The sequence below is a fragment of the Eptatretus burgeri genome, unplaced genomic scaffold (genome assembly GCF_056783735.1).
Source record: "Eptatretus burgeri isolate ZD-2024b unplaced genomic scaffold, Ebu_testis_v1 Ebu_testis_scaffold_34, whole genome shotgun sequence".
Classification (NCBI taxonomy): Eukaryota; Metazoa; Chordata; class Myxini; order Myxiniformes; family Myxinidae; genus Eptatretus; species Eptatretus burgeri.
In genome coordinates, this window is record NW_028221984.1 from 605 (window position 1) to 17578 (window position 16974).

The window sequence follows — 16974 nt, forward strand, 5'->3', positions numbered from 1 at the left end:
CTACCAATGTATTTGTGACTCGACACTCATCATTTGTTTTTGTGTTTATCCTCACAGATGCCTGCATTCCTGTCGACCTGACAGAAACCTCGTTGAACACCTCTACATCAGTCAAGCTCAGCTGGATTGTCCCGAATGACCAAAACAACTCGTTTATCAGTTTTGTGTCTTTGTTCTCTTCTGCAAACAAAACTCAAACCCACAACACAACGAATAAGGAACTCACAATCACAGAACTTTCACCTGGTACTAACTACACGGTGTCCATCTCTTCCCTGTGTAATGGCAAAGAAAGCATTCCTTCCACCATTGATGTGCAAACAAGTAAGTACAAAACCAGCACACGACATTGATTGTACACCACCCCTCCCTATTCCATCTCCAGGTGTTGCACGTCATCATTACTGGGGCCATAGTCCTTGACGTCAGGCATTGATGCTCCCTCCGAAAAGAGCATACCATATTTTCCAGAGTATAAACCCCACTTTTTTATCGGCAAAAAGGTGAAATTTGGGGTCCGGTTAATACACAGGTATAGAAAAAAATCAGTCTTAAAAATAATTAATGCTGAATTTCAATAATATTCCAAATGAGCAATTTTGTCATAGTCGGAACAGCTGATAAGCTCAATTCCACCATTTAAATTTTGGTTATGAGTTTGGTTAAGAACATCGGTTCGGCAAAGAGTTTGAACAGCGTTTAAGTAACCGTATGCGGAAATTAAATCAGTCATTCTCGGAAAAGTGTGGAGACGCTTGGAGACACCCGAGTTTCGGTTTATGGAAAATACAGAGCTTCTTGGCTCCGAAAACACGATGAAACACAAAAAAAAACAAGAACACCTGGTCTCACATCAAAATAATTATTCACAATCACTCAAGTCCAATAATGGAGCACCCACCTCAAATATGCTTGCTTTGCAAGCTTCCCTCGTATGTCGTGTTCAAGAGTAAGACACTGCCCAAAGACAAGTTTCCAGCCAGCGGTATTGTTCGTGCGCAGAAGAATGGGTGGGTGGATGAGGGACTTGGAGTGGTGACTATCTTTTTCATGCATCACTTTCTCCATGAACATCCCAAGATTGTTCCTGAAATGCTGACATTATGCTTGCAAATGCTGGATAGCGGGACCTGCTTTAAAACTGGGAACAACCAATCAACCCTGAGTACTTTTCTATGCAAGGGAAGGAAATCGATTTAAAGGAGGAAGAAGAATCTCACAAGAGCGAGGAGCCATGTGGGATGGTGAAGCGTTAAGAAGTACCAGTGCCACTCAGTTCTTTTGGCTTCATTTGGTTCTCTTCGTTCTTCCTGGTTCTCTTTTTTTTCCTTCATTTCTATCAGCGGTTCCGAACCGCCACAGACAAACTTTCCTATTTCCCGGAATTGGTATTTTCATCAGTTGAAAATCAACATTTTGTGATATGTTTCCTGTCGATTTTCTCACCGGATTCCGAGGAGATTGGTCACATGCGTCATGGTTGAACCTTCACCATTATTCCCATCGCTACGTTGGCTGAGTATTATGTTGACTTGGAAACTGCTGGCATGATGATAAGAAATGTCGACCTTCCGATGATCTGTGGCTGAATTGTCAAGGTATGGGAGGAGATACCGTCGGATATCATCAAGCGAGCCTTTCTGAAATGCTGCATCTCCAACAACATGGACGGCACAGAGGATGACATCATTTGGGAAGAGGAGGCTGCAAATGATGGTGACAGTGACGGGGACTTGCTCTACCCTGATTTGGACAAGGAGTTCTGTGCCGTCTTCAATGAGGAAAGAATTGGCGAGGATTTCCTTGGGTTTTGCTGAAAAGCTTCATCAAAACCAAATGACCCTTTTCAGGACCACAAGTCCAAAAGAAATGTGTATGAAACCGGTATGAATCCCTTTTATTTTTTTATTTGAACAAAAAAGTCCTCGATCTAGTATTAAAGAAGAAGAAAGAAAAATTTAAACTTATTGATATCCTCTCCTCAATCTTCAAATCCTTGAAAATGAGAATAAGACTGTTAGACAAAATTAAGCAGACATTGGAGTAAGCATATTGAAACCTCCATCACTGTGTTCCATACAAAGTTAATGGACAAATGTATTTAGATCGAGATCAGAAAATAAAATGATCGATATATTCACTTATTTTGAGGGTGAAAAACATGGGTGCGGTTAAAACACCAGAAAAGTTTTTTTTGTTTGTTTTTTATTTCTTGAGGGTGCCATGTTGACCACAAAAATAATTGGTGGGTTGAATTCAATGACCTGAAATATAAATCTGCTTCAAATTTCAAGTCAATCTGATGAAAATTGAGGATTTTAGAAATACCAACTTTGTTGTTGACCTTTGGCCGATGTCGACCTTTTGGTCCATGGTGACCTCAAAAATAATTGGTTGGTTGAATTCATTGACCTGAAAGAAAATATTCTTCAAATATGGTCAATCGGATGAAAATTGACGAATTTAGAAATTACACCAAAGTTGTTGTCCTCTGGCCTTTGTTGACCTTTTGACCTTTTGACCTCAAAAACAAAAGGCTTCTTTCTTATGACAAACTCTACCATGTGGTGAAGTTTTGTAAAGATGGGTTTAAAATTGTGCCCGAAAGGCGATAAACAGACGCACAGACAGGTGAACAGACAGGCGCACAGACAGGTGCACAGACAGATGGACAGACTGAAAATAGACTGACAGACGGACAGACTGAAAATAGACAGACAGACGGACAGACTGAAAATGGACAGACAGACGGACAGACTGAAAATAGACAGACAGACGGACAGACTGAAAATAGACCGACAGACAGACAGACTGAAAATAGACAGACAGACGGACAGACTGAAAATAGACCGACAGACGGACAGACTGAAAATAGACCGACAGACGGACAGACTGAAAATAGACCGACAGACGGACAGACTGAAAATAGACCGACAGACGGACAGACTGAAAATAGACCGACAGACGGACAGACTGAAAATAGACCGACAGACGGACAGACTGAAAATAGACCGACACACGGACAGACTGAAAATAGACCGACACACGGACAGACTGAAAATAGACCGACACACGGACAGACTGAAAATAGACCGACACACGGACAGACTGAAAATAGACCGACAGATGGACAGACTGAAAATAGACCGACAGACGGACAGACTGAAAATAGACCGACAGACGGACAGACTGAAAATAGACCGACAGACGGACAGACTGAAAATAGACTGATCAATATATTTGAAAAATATTCGATTTTGCAAGTAACAAGCACACACACAGTTACTTCTTGAATTATGGTGTGCTGCAGACCTGAACATCCCAAATTATTCAAGATGTGACTCGCTCTGCCAGGTGGGCAGCAATTCAGAAGTGAGGGCCAGATAGGTAGTTTGAATGTGGGATCAATTGGGGGGGGGGATGTGGAAATGATGCAGAAAAGGTTGGAAGTCGTGTGTGTGTGTGTGTGTGTGTGTGTGTGTGTGTGTGTGTGTGTGTGTGTGTGTGTGTGTGTGTGTGTGTGTGTGTGTATGTGTGACCAAATGGAACGAAGACAGGGTGAGGAGGTTGGTCGGAGGATACAAGTTGTTGCACATCACTGGGAATGGAAGGAGTAATGTCGTTGTAATAATATTGTCAGAAGAGATCAGCAAGCAGGTGGTCAGATTGGAAAGATGAGAGGGATGCATAGTTATGGCATGGGTGGTGATACAGAGGCAAATGGTGTGTAATGTTGGTATGTCGGCCACAAATGGGAAGGACTGAAGCAGAGAAGCAGAAATTAAGGGACGCACTGGAGAGGATGATGAGAATGGTTTAACTGGACACGATGCTGTGCATGTGGGGGACTTTAATGAGCACGTGGGAGTAACAGAGCTGAATGACGTTGTTGGTAAAATGTGTCGGTAAATTTGGTTGGGGAACGAGGAATAGAGAAGGTTGAAAGCTGGTGGAGCTGGTGGCGAGCAATGGGATGGCTGTGGCTTATTCATTCTTTTAAAAGCGGGAAAGCCACAAGATTACCTTTCGGAGTGGACAGAATAAAACAACTGCATTTGGTGGTGGTAAGGAAGGGACAGTTGTTGAGGATTAAGGATTTGTAAGGCAGTGGTGGGAGGGCATATTACCACCCAGTACAAGCCTGTGGTGTTTGTGGTTCCATTGAAGAAAAGGAGGGAGGTGAAGAGGAGGAGTCAAAATATTATGAGGTGGGGGAATTGCAGAAGTTTTGTGTGGAAGGACATCAAGAAAGTTGCATCGTTAAGGGGATAGAAACCAGGTATGGTGGATGAAGGAAGTAGCGAAGGCAGTTTGTGAAAACAAGGAGATTTGGAAGAGGGTCGAGAAGATTAAGGACAGAGGGAGGCAACCGGATGCAGGATTGATGCACCTGTGCAGGCAAAAGAAGAAGGCAGCAAGGAGAGTTGTGGATATGGTGAGGAATTTTATGGAGGAGGAGGTAAACAACAAGTTGGAGCAGGATGGTGGGAAGAATAGGTTTTTCAACTGCCTTTTTACAGGGATGAGGATAATAATGACATGAGGATTGGGGGAGGGGGCAGTGATTAAGGATGGGGGTGGGAGGGTATTGACAAAAAGGGGGCAGTAATGAAGGTATGGGAAGGATATTTTGGGGAACTCTTGATCTGGGGAGGTGGCGGTGGTGAGTTGGAGCTTGCATGTTATGTGGAGGGGAAAGTGGAGTTGGTGGAGATAACGTAGGAGGAGGCACGGACAGCATTGAAGAGGATGAAGAATGGAAGAGTGCCCGGCATTGATGCGGTGTGCATAGAGATGATGATTGCAGTGGGAGAAATTGGAGTTGGTTTGACGAAGAGGCTGTTTAATGCATGTGTGAGTGTGGGGCCAGTTCCGGAGAATTGTGGGAAAGGGATAATTGTGCCAAGATGGAAGAGAAAGGTGATGTTCAGGGACCCCTTAGAAAGAATAATCCTTCAGCATTTCCCTTTCTAATTACCCATTGGAATTACTCATTAGAATTATCCTTCAGAATTACTCTTTAGAATTTCCCTTTCAAACTTCTCTTCAGAATTTCCTTTTACAATTTTATTTCGGAATTACCTTTTGGACCCTTGATTAGCTTTTACCAGAATTACCTTCATTTGCTTTCACCACCTAAAACCTCCCCAAGTACACCCCAAATACAACCTCTAATTTCACCTCATTCCATTCAGCCTTTACATCTCAAAAAACAACAGGATTCCAGCTTTTGACTAGTAAGCCAATTCATTGTGACGCAACATGCAAATTCTGTTCAAATCTCAAGTCAATCGGTTGAAAATTGACGATTTCATGTTACCTTGACCTTTGACCTTTTCAACATTTGATCTCACAAGAGACTTCTGCCTTTTGAGTCGCTCGACCAGTTGGTTATGTTTTGGGAATTCGGTGTAGAATTGCAAGTTGGTAGCAATTTACATGCAGCCAAACATAACATACCAGACCAACCAATACTCTTGAGAATGTTCGATTTTTCAAGGAACAAGTGGACACTTCTCAAACGATATATCTTATGATAAACTCTGCTGTATTTGCTTCGAAGTGATTCCTTGTTTGTTAATCAGCAATTAACTTGGCTGACATGTGTTTTGCTTCTCTTTCAGGCATAAAAGCATGAAACTAAATTTCTCATTAAATTTCTGTGGAGATTCTGTTTGAAACTTTTGCTCCTTGATGAATCCACAACAATGCCAAAGTAAAAACGTTTGAAATAACATGATGATGTTTCATTTTCTAGGTCCTTCCCCTCCATTGAACATCACGGTGGTCGAACAGGATATTGGTTTTGCATTCATAAGATGGACAGCACCAAACGATCCCAACAAAGATATCTACAGATATCGTGTGACCTGGTCTCAAAATGGATACTCAATGAGTTCCAGAACTGTGTACAACACAGAAATTAACATTACACGTCTTGTACCAGGAAGGAATTACACAGTGACTGTAACTTCCTTCTACAACAACAAATATAGCCAACCTGCAACAATGGCTTTCACAGCAGGTATTGTTCAATCTAATCCATGCTGGAAATAATCACAAGGTTACAGCATGATCAGATCCATGATACATTTCAGATACATTCTTGTGTTTTGTTCAGAAATATCCTTTCATTTGATTAATTTGCAAATTACGTCCATATCTGGTCAATGTCCATATCTATTTAGTTTGTGCTGACAGGTAACACGAGACTTTCAAATGGTGTATGAATGTCAAATGAGGCTTTTGTACATCAGCTGTGTGTGTGTTTTACGCTTGTTCAGTTCGGCACACAGGAGTTTTTATCCCGCCATTGCGTGCACAACATCTGAGATTCAAATCGTCTTTTACACATAATTTATAGTCTTTTGCCAAAAGAGAAGCCATTTCAAGATGGTTCGCCATGAAAAAAATTTTCCTGAAACAAAATTGGAGTTATGGAAATGGAGGAATCCGAGAAATATCCACAGAACAGAGGAGTTTGGTTCGTACCATTTCCTGTGAATACAATAAGCTGGCGGTAGCCATGGTTTTAACACACATTATATTATGATGTCTGAAAAAGTGTGAGCAGTTTGTGAAGAACAATTTAATGAAGTTAATTTATTTATTCATGTGCCGTATCTGGCTGATTGGCTGCATCATTTTTTGGGGAAGCAGCAGTGCCGCTGATGCAGTGCCTGCTGTTTCCAGTAAGCTGGTACTCATTTTGCCAATTTCCAAAGCATGACAGTCTGCGTCAACCCACCTGGTGTTAATTCAACAGCATGACAGGGGCACAAACTCAAGACCCCAATATCTTAAGCCAGCCACTTTACCTGTGAAGCCAACACCAGGCTTATTGTATGAAGTGGTGATTTTACTAATATCTTTAATAATGCAGTCATTCACACATCAAAAATATAATAATATGTTGTGTTGGCATGTTGTGATGAGTTACAGATGTTTAGACAGTGCTGCAAACATTTAAATACATTAACAAACCCTTTGTGAGATGCATAGAATTGACTTCCTTCACTGGGAATATTCCTTTCACAGAATATCTCTTATTCTGCTGTGGTTTTCACTCGTTATTCTCTCATCCATTTTGACAAGTTCCATATCTGTCCCGGTGTTGGTGTTGCTGTCTATCATAGCAAAGCTTTCTGATACTGTGGGTGTCACTTACTCTGTAAACTCGTCAATGGTGAATTTAGCAACTGGTAAAGCCTCCCTCTGAGAGAGGAATGAGTTACTTTCCTCCCCACATCTCCTGTTCCTCCTCTGCCAATCTACCATGAGACCACTGGCATTGGAGGCCAAATTTGAAATGTGGTTTGCCCAACAAAGATAATGGCTGATAGTGAGACTGAGGAGTTTGAGTTAATGAACTTCCTGAAGACGAATCCCCTCTCATGGTCATCATCACACCATTTGAAAGCCTTTATCCCTGAGCAGGGGTCAGCTTTTTGCGGGCTCCAATCATGGTACCTTTTCTTGTGGTAATGTCTTAACGGCCGGATGCCCTTCCTGACGCCAACCGTTCAGTCGCCTTCGACCCTGCAGGGATAATTACCAGTATACTCGGGCTCATTTCGCCGACCTTCGGAGGGATGACAGGCTGAGTCGACATCAAAAGCTGAATACATCAAAATGAGTGTCAACAGTTGCTTGCAATATATTAAACCAAATACATTTTAATGTTTTTCATGCTAAACCCCCTGAGGCTAACTCAGCAGCCAGCGGGGCTCAAACTCAGGACCCCAAGGATCCCCAACCACCGCCTTAACCACTGAGCCACACCAGGCTCATGAATCCCCTCTCATGATCCATCCATATAATTTATACTTCATCCTTTTAAATTTGGATTCTGAATTATTGACACCAGCAGAATGATTGTTAATGTTGGAGACAATATATCTCGTGTGCAAAATATTCAATTTCATTTATATTTTATGATTTTCAACAACATTTTTCCTCGTTGATAATGCTTTTTAAAATTCAATGCAGAGTCATGTGGAGGAAACGTTTTGGCAGAAGGTTGGATCATCTCTCCCGGGTTCCCTTTCTCCTATGAAAACAACATGAACTGTGTTTGGGATGTGAGCGCACCTGAAGGACAGGTTGTCGTGCTGACTGTGGTCAACCTGGATCTGGAAGATCCTAATAATTGCCCATATGATTGGTTGGGTGTGGCTTACACAAATACAATGCAGCAAGAGATCAAAATGTGCCAACCTCAAAACATTGGACGAATCATCACGTCACGCTCCAACTTCATACGGATATTTTTTCACTCTGATGGGAGTGTCACAGGACGAGGTTTCAATGTCACATTATCAGCACAAGGTATAAACTTTATTTCACATGACATGTTGTTGACTGTATTCACAATTTCCTTCAACTTGTAAAAAAATTTTGTAATTATGTCTCATCGTTTTATTTGCAGTGCTTCATTCATTCTCATCTTCATTGCCACTCACCTTCTGGTTTTCTTTTCACTCTCCATTTTACATTTCATATATTTTATGCTTCTGTTGATGTAGCAACACGTTAATTGGTTTTCATTATTCATGATGTCCTCCCAAACGCTGCCTTGTTGAAACCAATGAAATATAATTTCGTTTCAAGCAGATTTGTGCGGTTAACATTAATTAAATTTGTGAATTTGAATTCTCCAGATTCAGGTGGACCCATTAAACACCCGTCAGCTGAATACATCAAAATGATGTTCAACGGGTGCTCGCAATATATTAAACCAAATACATTTTAATGTTTTTCAACCTAATATTGTGTTCACTATTTAGTATTTCACTGTTCACCTTCTGAAATTTGAGTTAACCAGACCAGATTCACCAAAAATACTGTTCAGTTTGTAAAGATGAGTCTTTCTTCGTGTTAACCTTAATCTGGTACGAAACGTTTCCTTCTCTGTCACGATACTTCCAAATGAGCACTCAAATCAAAGTCATGGTTTACTGGTTCAAATCCTATCAACTGTGTTGATTTGTCCATCATCATATGATGTTCTTGTATTTGTTGTGCAATAACATTGATCTCTCCATATATCCTGAACTGGTATTTCACACCTGTGAGAAGTTAAGCCCAATTCTGAAAGGAATATTTCACAGAATTCCGACAAACTTTTGCATTTAAAGTAGAATTTGATTCTCTTGTGTGGGTTGTCATGATCTTCATGAAGGATATGTGAATGATCTTGCCATGTGATAGTCCGTCTCATCGTTGTCGGATGATTTTCTGACAAAATATGGATGTTCTTTTGTTCATGTGCTCTCACAATTTCATTGCAAGAAGGTGCCATTATTTCAAGCAGGGGCTGAGGGGATGGGGGATCCACATTGCTTTGTACTTGTCACTTTGTCTGAAGAAAGTGTTGGTAATGACAGGATCATGGTCAGCACGTGGAACATGTCTTTCAATCCTGACAAATCTCACACTCACGATGTCTCGACAATGTAAAAAAACGAAAAAAAGATGAAGAAGAAAAAAGCACATTTTCTGAGAAGGAAGATGTCATTGGAATTGGTCTTCTCCTCTACTTTCCTTCCCGATGGTGACCCTCCACACGTTGAAGCTGAAACCAATTCTCACATTAAATCGTCATGGAGGATAATCTTGTCCTCTTTTGGGACGTCAATCAGGACTTAATACAGGTCAGCGTAGAACTGTTCTTTCTGTTCTGCTAATGCATCGAATGTTTGGCCAATGAACTGAAAACCACAGAACATGAAATGTTGGCCACCTGAAGGCAGTTAGGAGTGGCTCATGAATGCTGACAGGGAATTTGTTCATTCGGTTGAGCAACTTCTTCGTAATGGTGAAACTGACACAATGTGTTCATCTGTCAATTGCAGTTTTCTCTTGAAAAAATAAAACATGGAGCTTCCACCACCTTTCCTCAGATGGTAGTCATTGGCACATCTTGGGATCCCGTGAAGGTTTTTCCAGTCTCCATGCCATCGGGACCAAACGCGACCATTGTATTGCTGGATGTGTTGCAGTGGGAAGCACTCCAAAAGAGGGACTCACAATAACAAGCCATGTATTGCTGATGAACTTGAAAACAAAGTGGATGAACACATTCAATCATTTTCTTTTTGTGCATCACATTATTCAGGACACGAAAAGAAACGATGGTATCTTTCATCAGAACTAAGTCCTATGAAGATGGCCACATGGTTCTGGCAAGCATTGCTCTCGTCAAGAGAGTTGCAATATCAAGGTGGTTTGGACCTGAAGAAAGTCCAGTGTGAAGCCAAGTACACGTTACATTGTGATTATTTCAAAGCCATCTTTAATTTTGCCTTTTAAAGGCCAGATCGGGTGTCTGCTGTCAGTGTACTGTGTTTGATGACAAAATCAAAGTTGATAAAAACAGCTGTCAGGAAGATCCTGGTGACCAAAAAACGGCTCCATTTAAAGAAGGCTAAAGTTTTTATCAGCAAGTTGAAGTATCTTTCATCAGTGGTGAAGGAAAAAGAGGATTCTGAGTGCATCTGTTTTCATTTTAAACAGAGCACGCAATTTCCCATTGCACCAACAGGCAATGTGTTTTCCTGATGCCAGGTATGGCTGTTTTTCTTCGGGATACACTCTACAATGATAGGCAAAAGCAAAATGTATACCTGGCCCAAAATGAAAGCCAAATGAGGTGTTCATGAAGTTGTTAGTTGTCTGTCTCATGACATAAACAAGAATAAGAGCAATCAGAGATTGCAGATCCTCACCAGGACTGCTTTGTGTGGTGTATTTTGTGTGGCGTTTGTGGACTGGTGTGTTGCGTAATTAATAAGAGATATAATTAGAACTGCCACTTTATACCTGCTGGCAGTGATGACGGGGTACCAAGACGTCCCGTTTTGATGCAACCCCTCTTTCATCGGACACCTGACACTGACCCTTGACGTTTTTATTATTATTATTATTCTCCTGCAATGGAGGAATCAGTAGGAACCCAAACAAGTAAAAAGCAAAGATTAAGTCATTAGGAGTAACCTGGATAAGGTTAGCATTTCAGCTGCTTCTCCTCTACCCTCAAACCCATTCAGGCACAGCCAAGTGAGCCTTATTCAAAAAAAAAAAATTTTTTTAAGTAATTCTAGCTGTCAGACCATGCATTCAATCAAGTTGAAATTTAAAACATGTATTCCTCATCACTACTGGATCATAAATGCAAAGTTTCACGTTGTTTGATTAAGCTGTTCCAGATAAAGAATTATGTAATATTTTCTTCAATCCAAAATGTCTGCCAAATTATGTGACCTATTGATTCTCATCATCAATAATTATTCCTCAACAAACTTGTGCACCTTGGGGAACATTTGTGTGAAGTTTCCCCTCGATTTGTATAGCTGTTCTGGAGAAAAAGATTATCAGTTTGGTTAAATCCAATATGGCTGCCAAACTATGTGACAGATGACGTCATATATGTAAACCTTTTGTTCCTCATGGATAGTCAGTCATTCGTGTAAAGTTTCGCCTTGATCTGTTCAGCCACTTCCGAGATTTTTGAAGGTTAAAAAAAGAAAAAAAGAGGTTGCCAAATCACTTGACTGATGACGTCATCAAATATTTTCTGTGGACCATTTTATCCCTGGATGACTCTCAAAAATTTCATCAGATGTGGCATTCTACATATGCAATTATGATGTCATAATGAAGTCACCTATGATGTCATCAAAAAAATCACATTCCTTATGAGGAGCACCTGCTATTTGCCAAGTTTCAATTTTCTTCCTTCGTGTTGTTTCAGTGAAACAGACGTCCAAAGTTTTTCCATTTTTCAAACATTGCTGCCACACCACATGACCAATGACATCAGAATTATGATTGAAACATTTTACCTGAGAAGTCGCACCCATTGTGAAAATTTTGTCTCTGTCTGACAAACAGTTGCACAGAAAAACATGAAAGTTCTGGGCAGACAAACAAGAAGATAGACAGACAGACACACAAACAAACAGACCCAAGCGCAACACCCTCTCCTTCAGTGAGGGTCATCACAGTATCCCAAAAATGTAAGAACACTGTCCGTCTTCGATGACAGTTGTAGAGGCTTGAACAACAACCACACAATTGTTTTATAGCTTTTGTCACTGGTGCTCAACGGTAGATTTTATAAGATTGTGCATCTTCCTGTCAGGGTGTCAGTTTCATACCGTGTGACTGGGAATTGGGCACAATCGAGGGGTTACAAAGAAAGAGTGAGATGGTGGAGCTGTATTTTGAGTATGGAAGACATGATCAGAGAGCAGTTTGATGTGATTCTCAAGACTGTCAAGGACTTGTTGAACTTCAAGGCACAATTTCGAACCTTTAAAAAAAGTCAGCCACAAAAAAATGGAGAAAGGTTTCTGGTGATAAAGTGAAAGGTGTCATCATTTTGAGATATTGTGGCGTACATCAGATCAGACCTATCTCTCAATGGTGAAGAATGACTTGAAAAAAAATTAGATCGTGATCTGGATTCGGATCTTCAAAATTGAATCAATTCTTCCATGTTACACACCCAACATATCCACCAAGTTTCATTCCAATCCGTCCACAACTTTTTAAGATATCGTGCTATATATCGTTTTTGACCCTGTCTCTCAATGGTGAAGAATCACTTTAAAAATTTGTGTCGTCGGATCTGGATCTGGATCTTCACAAAAATCTAATCAGTTTATGTTTAAAGTCAACAATGTGAGGGACATGGGGAGAGGAGCTGCTGTTAGAACACATGGATGTGGAAAGAAAAAAGAGAATTCACCGATATATATATATATATATATATATATATATATATATATATATATATATATATATATATATATATATATATATATATATATATATATATATATATATATATATATATATATATATATATATATATATATATATATATATATATATATATGAGCCTGGTGTTGGCGCAGTGGTTCGGGCAGCGGCTTGGGATCCAAGAGGTCCTGAGTTCAAGCCCCGTTGGGCCACTGAATTAATACACCAGGGGGTTGACTCAGCCTGTCATCCTTCCGAGGTCGGCGAAATGAGTACCAATATACTGGGCCAATGTATACCCCGGTTAAAATAGGTGTACCATATCCCTGTGTTGTAAGAGGCGACCAGGGTTGCGTCAGGAAGGGCATCCGGCGTAAAACATGTGCCAAATTACTATGCGGATCATACGGATGATCAAAGAAGAAGAAGAATATATATATATATATATATATATATATATATATATATATATATATATATATATATATATATATATATATATATATATATTGTTGCGGGCCTGGGGTCGGGTGAGAAGACCACGAGGTGGGTGAAGCTATCTCTGTTCCCACCAGACTCCCCGGAATTGTAGACCATCGCACACGGATAATTCCGTGACACGGCGGGTCGCTTAACTGACCGTGGACGCAACTAACTCAACCGCATGACTTGGGTCCACCCATCTCGAGGTTAATCGGGTTACCTAATTAATTACGTGGATTAATTACTGGGGAACACGCCCTCGGTATGCCTTGTTTGAACCAGATCACTCTACTGCACCGGATCACTTTTCCGGATCGGATGCAGCTGAGCGTCACTGCCAAGGACGTACCAGCTAAAAGGAATGGATCGTTGGAAATAAAGTCCCGGCTAAAGGCCCAGTCAAACCTTGACGTTTTAGCCAGCTTATGCCGATGTTTGCAAAAATTTGTGTAAAACGCTGGTACACGTCGAATACGTTATGGGTACGTTTTGTATATGTTAAGACCACGCTGAAAAACACTGCCATAAGTGGTAGTACGCTGGCTTTAAACGTTGAACTTTTGGGTTTTCCTCAAATTTTTTCATGCTTGAAATTTTACGACGTATGCCCGCGTATGACTCACACGTTCCGCGACGCTGGCCATAAGTTGTCGGCACCTTATGCGATCGTTGACACACGTTGAAACACGTTACTTGCAAGTTACTCATAAGTCAAAACACATGGAGGTAATGTTTCGCGTACCCGAAACTTATTTCTAACCTATGAGTAACGTTTTGTAAGCACGCTACACAAACGTTGTTCACACTTTGCAACACGTTACTTGAAAGTACTACTACTACTACTACTACGACTACTATTACTACCACGACCAACATCGACATCACTAAATTCTCTCGAACTACTACTACTACTACTAATAACAGACATAAAATTCTCTCGAACTACAACTACTACTACTACTACCAACATCGACATGACTAAATTCTCTCGAACTATTACTACTGCTACTACTACTACTACTACCACCATCGACATCACTAAATTCTCTCGAACTACAACTACTACCAACATCGACATCACTAAATTCTCTCGAACTACGACTACTGCTACTAGTACTACAACTACTACTAACATCGACATCACTAAATTCTCTCGTACGACTACTACTACTACTAATAACATCGACATCACTAAATTCTCTCGAACTACTACTACTACGACTACTACTACTGCAACTGCCACTGCTAGTGACATTGACATCCACTCAACATGGAGTCTGGAACACTGACGTGTTCCTCTTGTGAAGCCCATTTGTATATACCAATTCCCCTAAACGCTGCCAATACGCCAATATACGGTAGCTCTAAGTTGGAAACACGTTCAGTAAGTTCTGTGGTCGTTCAGTAAGTTCTGTGGTCGTCCGGAAGACGTCAATCAAATTTGTCTGCGTACGCCAATGTGCGTTTGAGATACGTTACACATAGGTTCAAAGCATGCTACTAACATGTTCAAAGCACGTTACTCGTAGGTTAAAAATTAAGTTTCGGGTATGCTAAATATTACCTCGACGCGTTTCGACTTATGAGTAACTTACAAGTAACGTGTGGCCAACGTGTGTAAACGATTGCGGTGCGTGCCAAGAACTTACGCCAGCGTATGCGGAACTTGTGAGCCATACGTCGAGTACGTCGTAAAATTTTCAGCATGCTTGAAATTTCACGACGTACTAGACGCACCACGTAATATGCCAGCGTTCTTCATTGTTTTTCATCATGCTGCTAACGTATACACAACTTACCCATACCGTATTCGACGTGTGCCAGCGTTTTTGACACATTTTTCATAGGTCGGCATACGCTGGCTAAATCGTCATGGTGTGACTGCGATGTTGACACTTCCAATTTTTAGGCGGTTATGATTTAAATCGGCGAGCGGCACCTTTTAACAGGCTACGCCACAAGTTCGTCGGCGATACGTGTAGCGCACTATGACTAAGTTAAACTATCGTTGGGCATAGGTGGTGAACGCCGACAACAGGCTAAGCATTCGTTGTTATAAGTTATCTTTAACACAACGAAACGTTCTGTGCCCGTTACTAATACGTTATGCATGCGACCAACACGTTTTGAATACGACCAAAACTTGCCATTGCTGGCTAAAACATCAAGGTGTGACTGGGCCTTAAACTGGGATTCGGACCATGCTGGATCAATGGAAGAAAAGACCAAAACAAGCAGAGAACATTCCTAATGATAATTTATTAACAATGGGCGAGGAATCGTGTGTGGCACAATCGAGATTTGTTGGGGTGTGTTGTGCAGAGATAGGGGAGAGAGGTGTGGTGCAGCAAATAAACAGGCAACTTTCAAAGGCGACACAGAGCAGACTTAACGTGAGAATAATAACAATAATAATAATAACAATAACGATTTTCTGCAGTCTTATTTAAGCAGACAGGCGCCAGCACACGTATGCACGCACGCACGCACACACACACACACACACACACACACACACACACACACACACACACACACACACACACACACACACACACACACACACACACACACACACGCACGCACGCACACAGACACAGAAAACCCGATGAAGAGGGATTGAAGCAAGACAGGAGAGAAGTTGAGGCTATGGTCTCTTGGTACCTTTGCGCTTGATAGCACGACGCGCCATTAATACTTTTCGGGGGGTGGGGATGCTCCGTGGTACAGCACCCGACAGTGGGCGCTTCGTCCTGGCTTCAGCCGCGCGTGTGGAGACTGTGTTCATGAAGGAGGGGCTTGAGTGGAGAAGGGGCGGAGTCCAGAGTGCGTGGAGGGAGTGGTAGGTGGCACCAGGTCGGCGGGTGGGGTTGACGTCGTGTGGGCGGAGAGGAGTAGGTGGAGTCCAGGCAGCAGGAGGCGGGTTGTGCCGAGACGAGTGAGGCGAGGGCAAGGCCAGAGCAAGAGAGATGCGGAGGGACCACTCTGACGTTGATAGGACTTGCCGCAAGGGGGGAGGGGCCACCCCAAATCGAAACGTTATCACCTGAATCTGGCGCTCCGATTGGCCCCAACCCCTCACGTGACCCACTAACTTTGGCCGGAAACCGCCTCACTTCGTTTCTGGCAAGGCCATCTCAGACAGTGGCAATATTCCTCTCCGACCACACGACATGAAATGAATCGCCGACAACGAAATTGGCAAACAAGTCGCTACGACTTCCGGTTGACGCCAAATTAAACTTCATTCAAATATCTAAATGATTACGAAATGCATCTTATTACAAATTACGCAGAGTTCTCGCAAGTGTATGACATCATTGTTTTTAGCTATTGGCGTGATTTAAAAAAATTCCATTCGTTCTACAGGTCACAATTCTTAACCAATTTGGATGAAATTTTAACAGCTGATAGAAATCTACAGTGCAAAAAGATATGTGACTTTTGGTGATGTTCAAGATCAGGATCTGGATTCTGCATCGCTTTAAATTATCGCCCATTATAAACCAATGGGGAATTTCGTGAATTACACATGGCTATTTCTCAAAGAGTTTTGCAGTTATTATATTGAAACTTATACTGTCTATTTATGCATGTAATATTAACATGTGTACAAAGTTTGATCGAAATTGACCCAGGGTCAAGGTCAGGATCATCCAAAACATGAAAAACACACATATAAAATACATATTTTTGTTTTACAGCATATTTCAAACCTGATAACGG

General features: G+C 41.4%; 1 protein-coding gene across 7 annotated transcripts in view; it reads left to right on the forward strand.

Annotated features, from left to right (window-relative positions):
- Window positions 1–5721: 5721 nt before the first annotated feature.
- Window positions 5722–16974, forward strand: part of LOC147007731 (uncharacterized) — a 218407-nt gene continuing 207154 nt past the window's right edge. For 6 of the 7 annotated variants that reach the window (XM_085866511.1, XM_085866515.1, XM_085866513.1 and 3 more), the window contains exons 1-2: window positions 5722–6025; window positions 7990–8328. In XM_085866511.1, the coding sequence (XP_085722637.1) occupies window positions 5737–6025; window positions 7990–8328 (628 nt within the window). In that variant the 5' untranslated portion in view covers window positions 5722–5736. The remainder of the gene's footprint in view (window positions 6026–7989; window positions 8329–16974) is intronic. The other variant, XM_085866517.1, reaches the window with a different exon arrangement.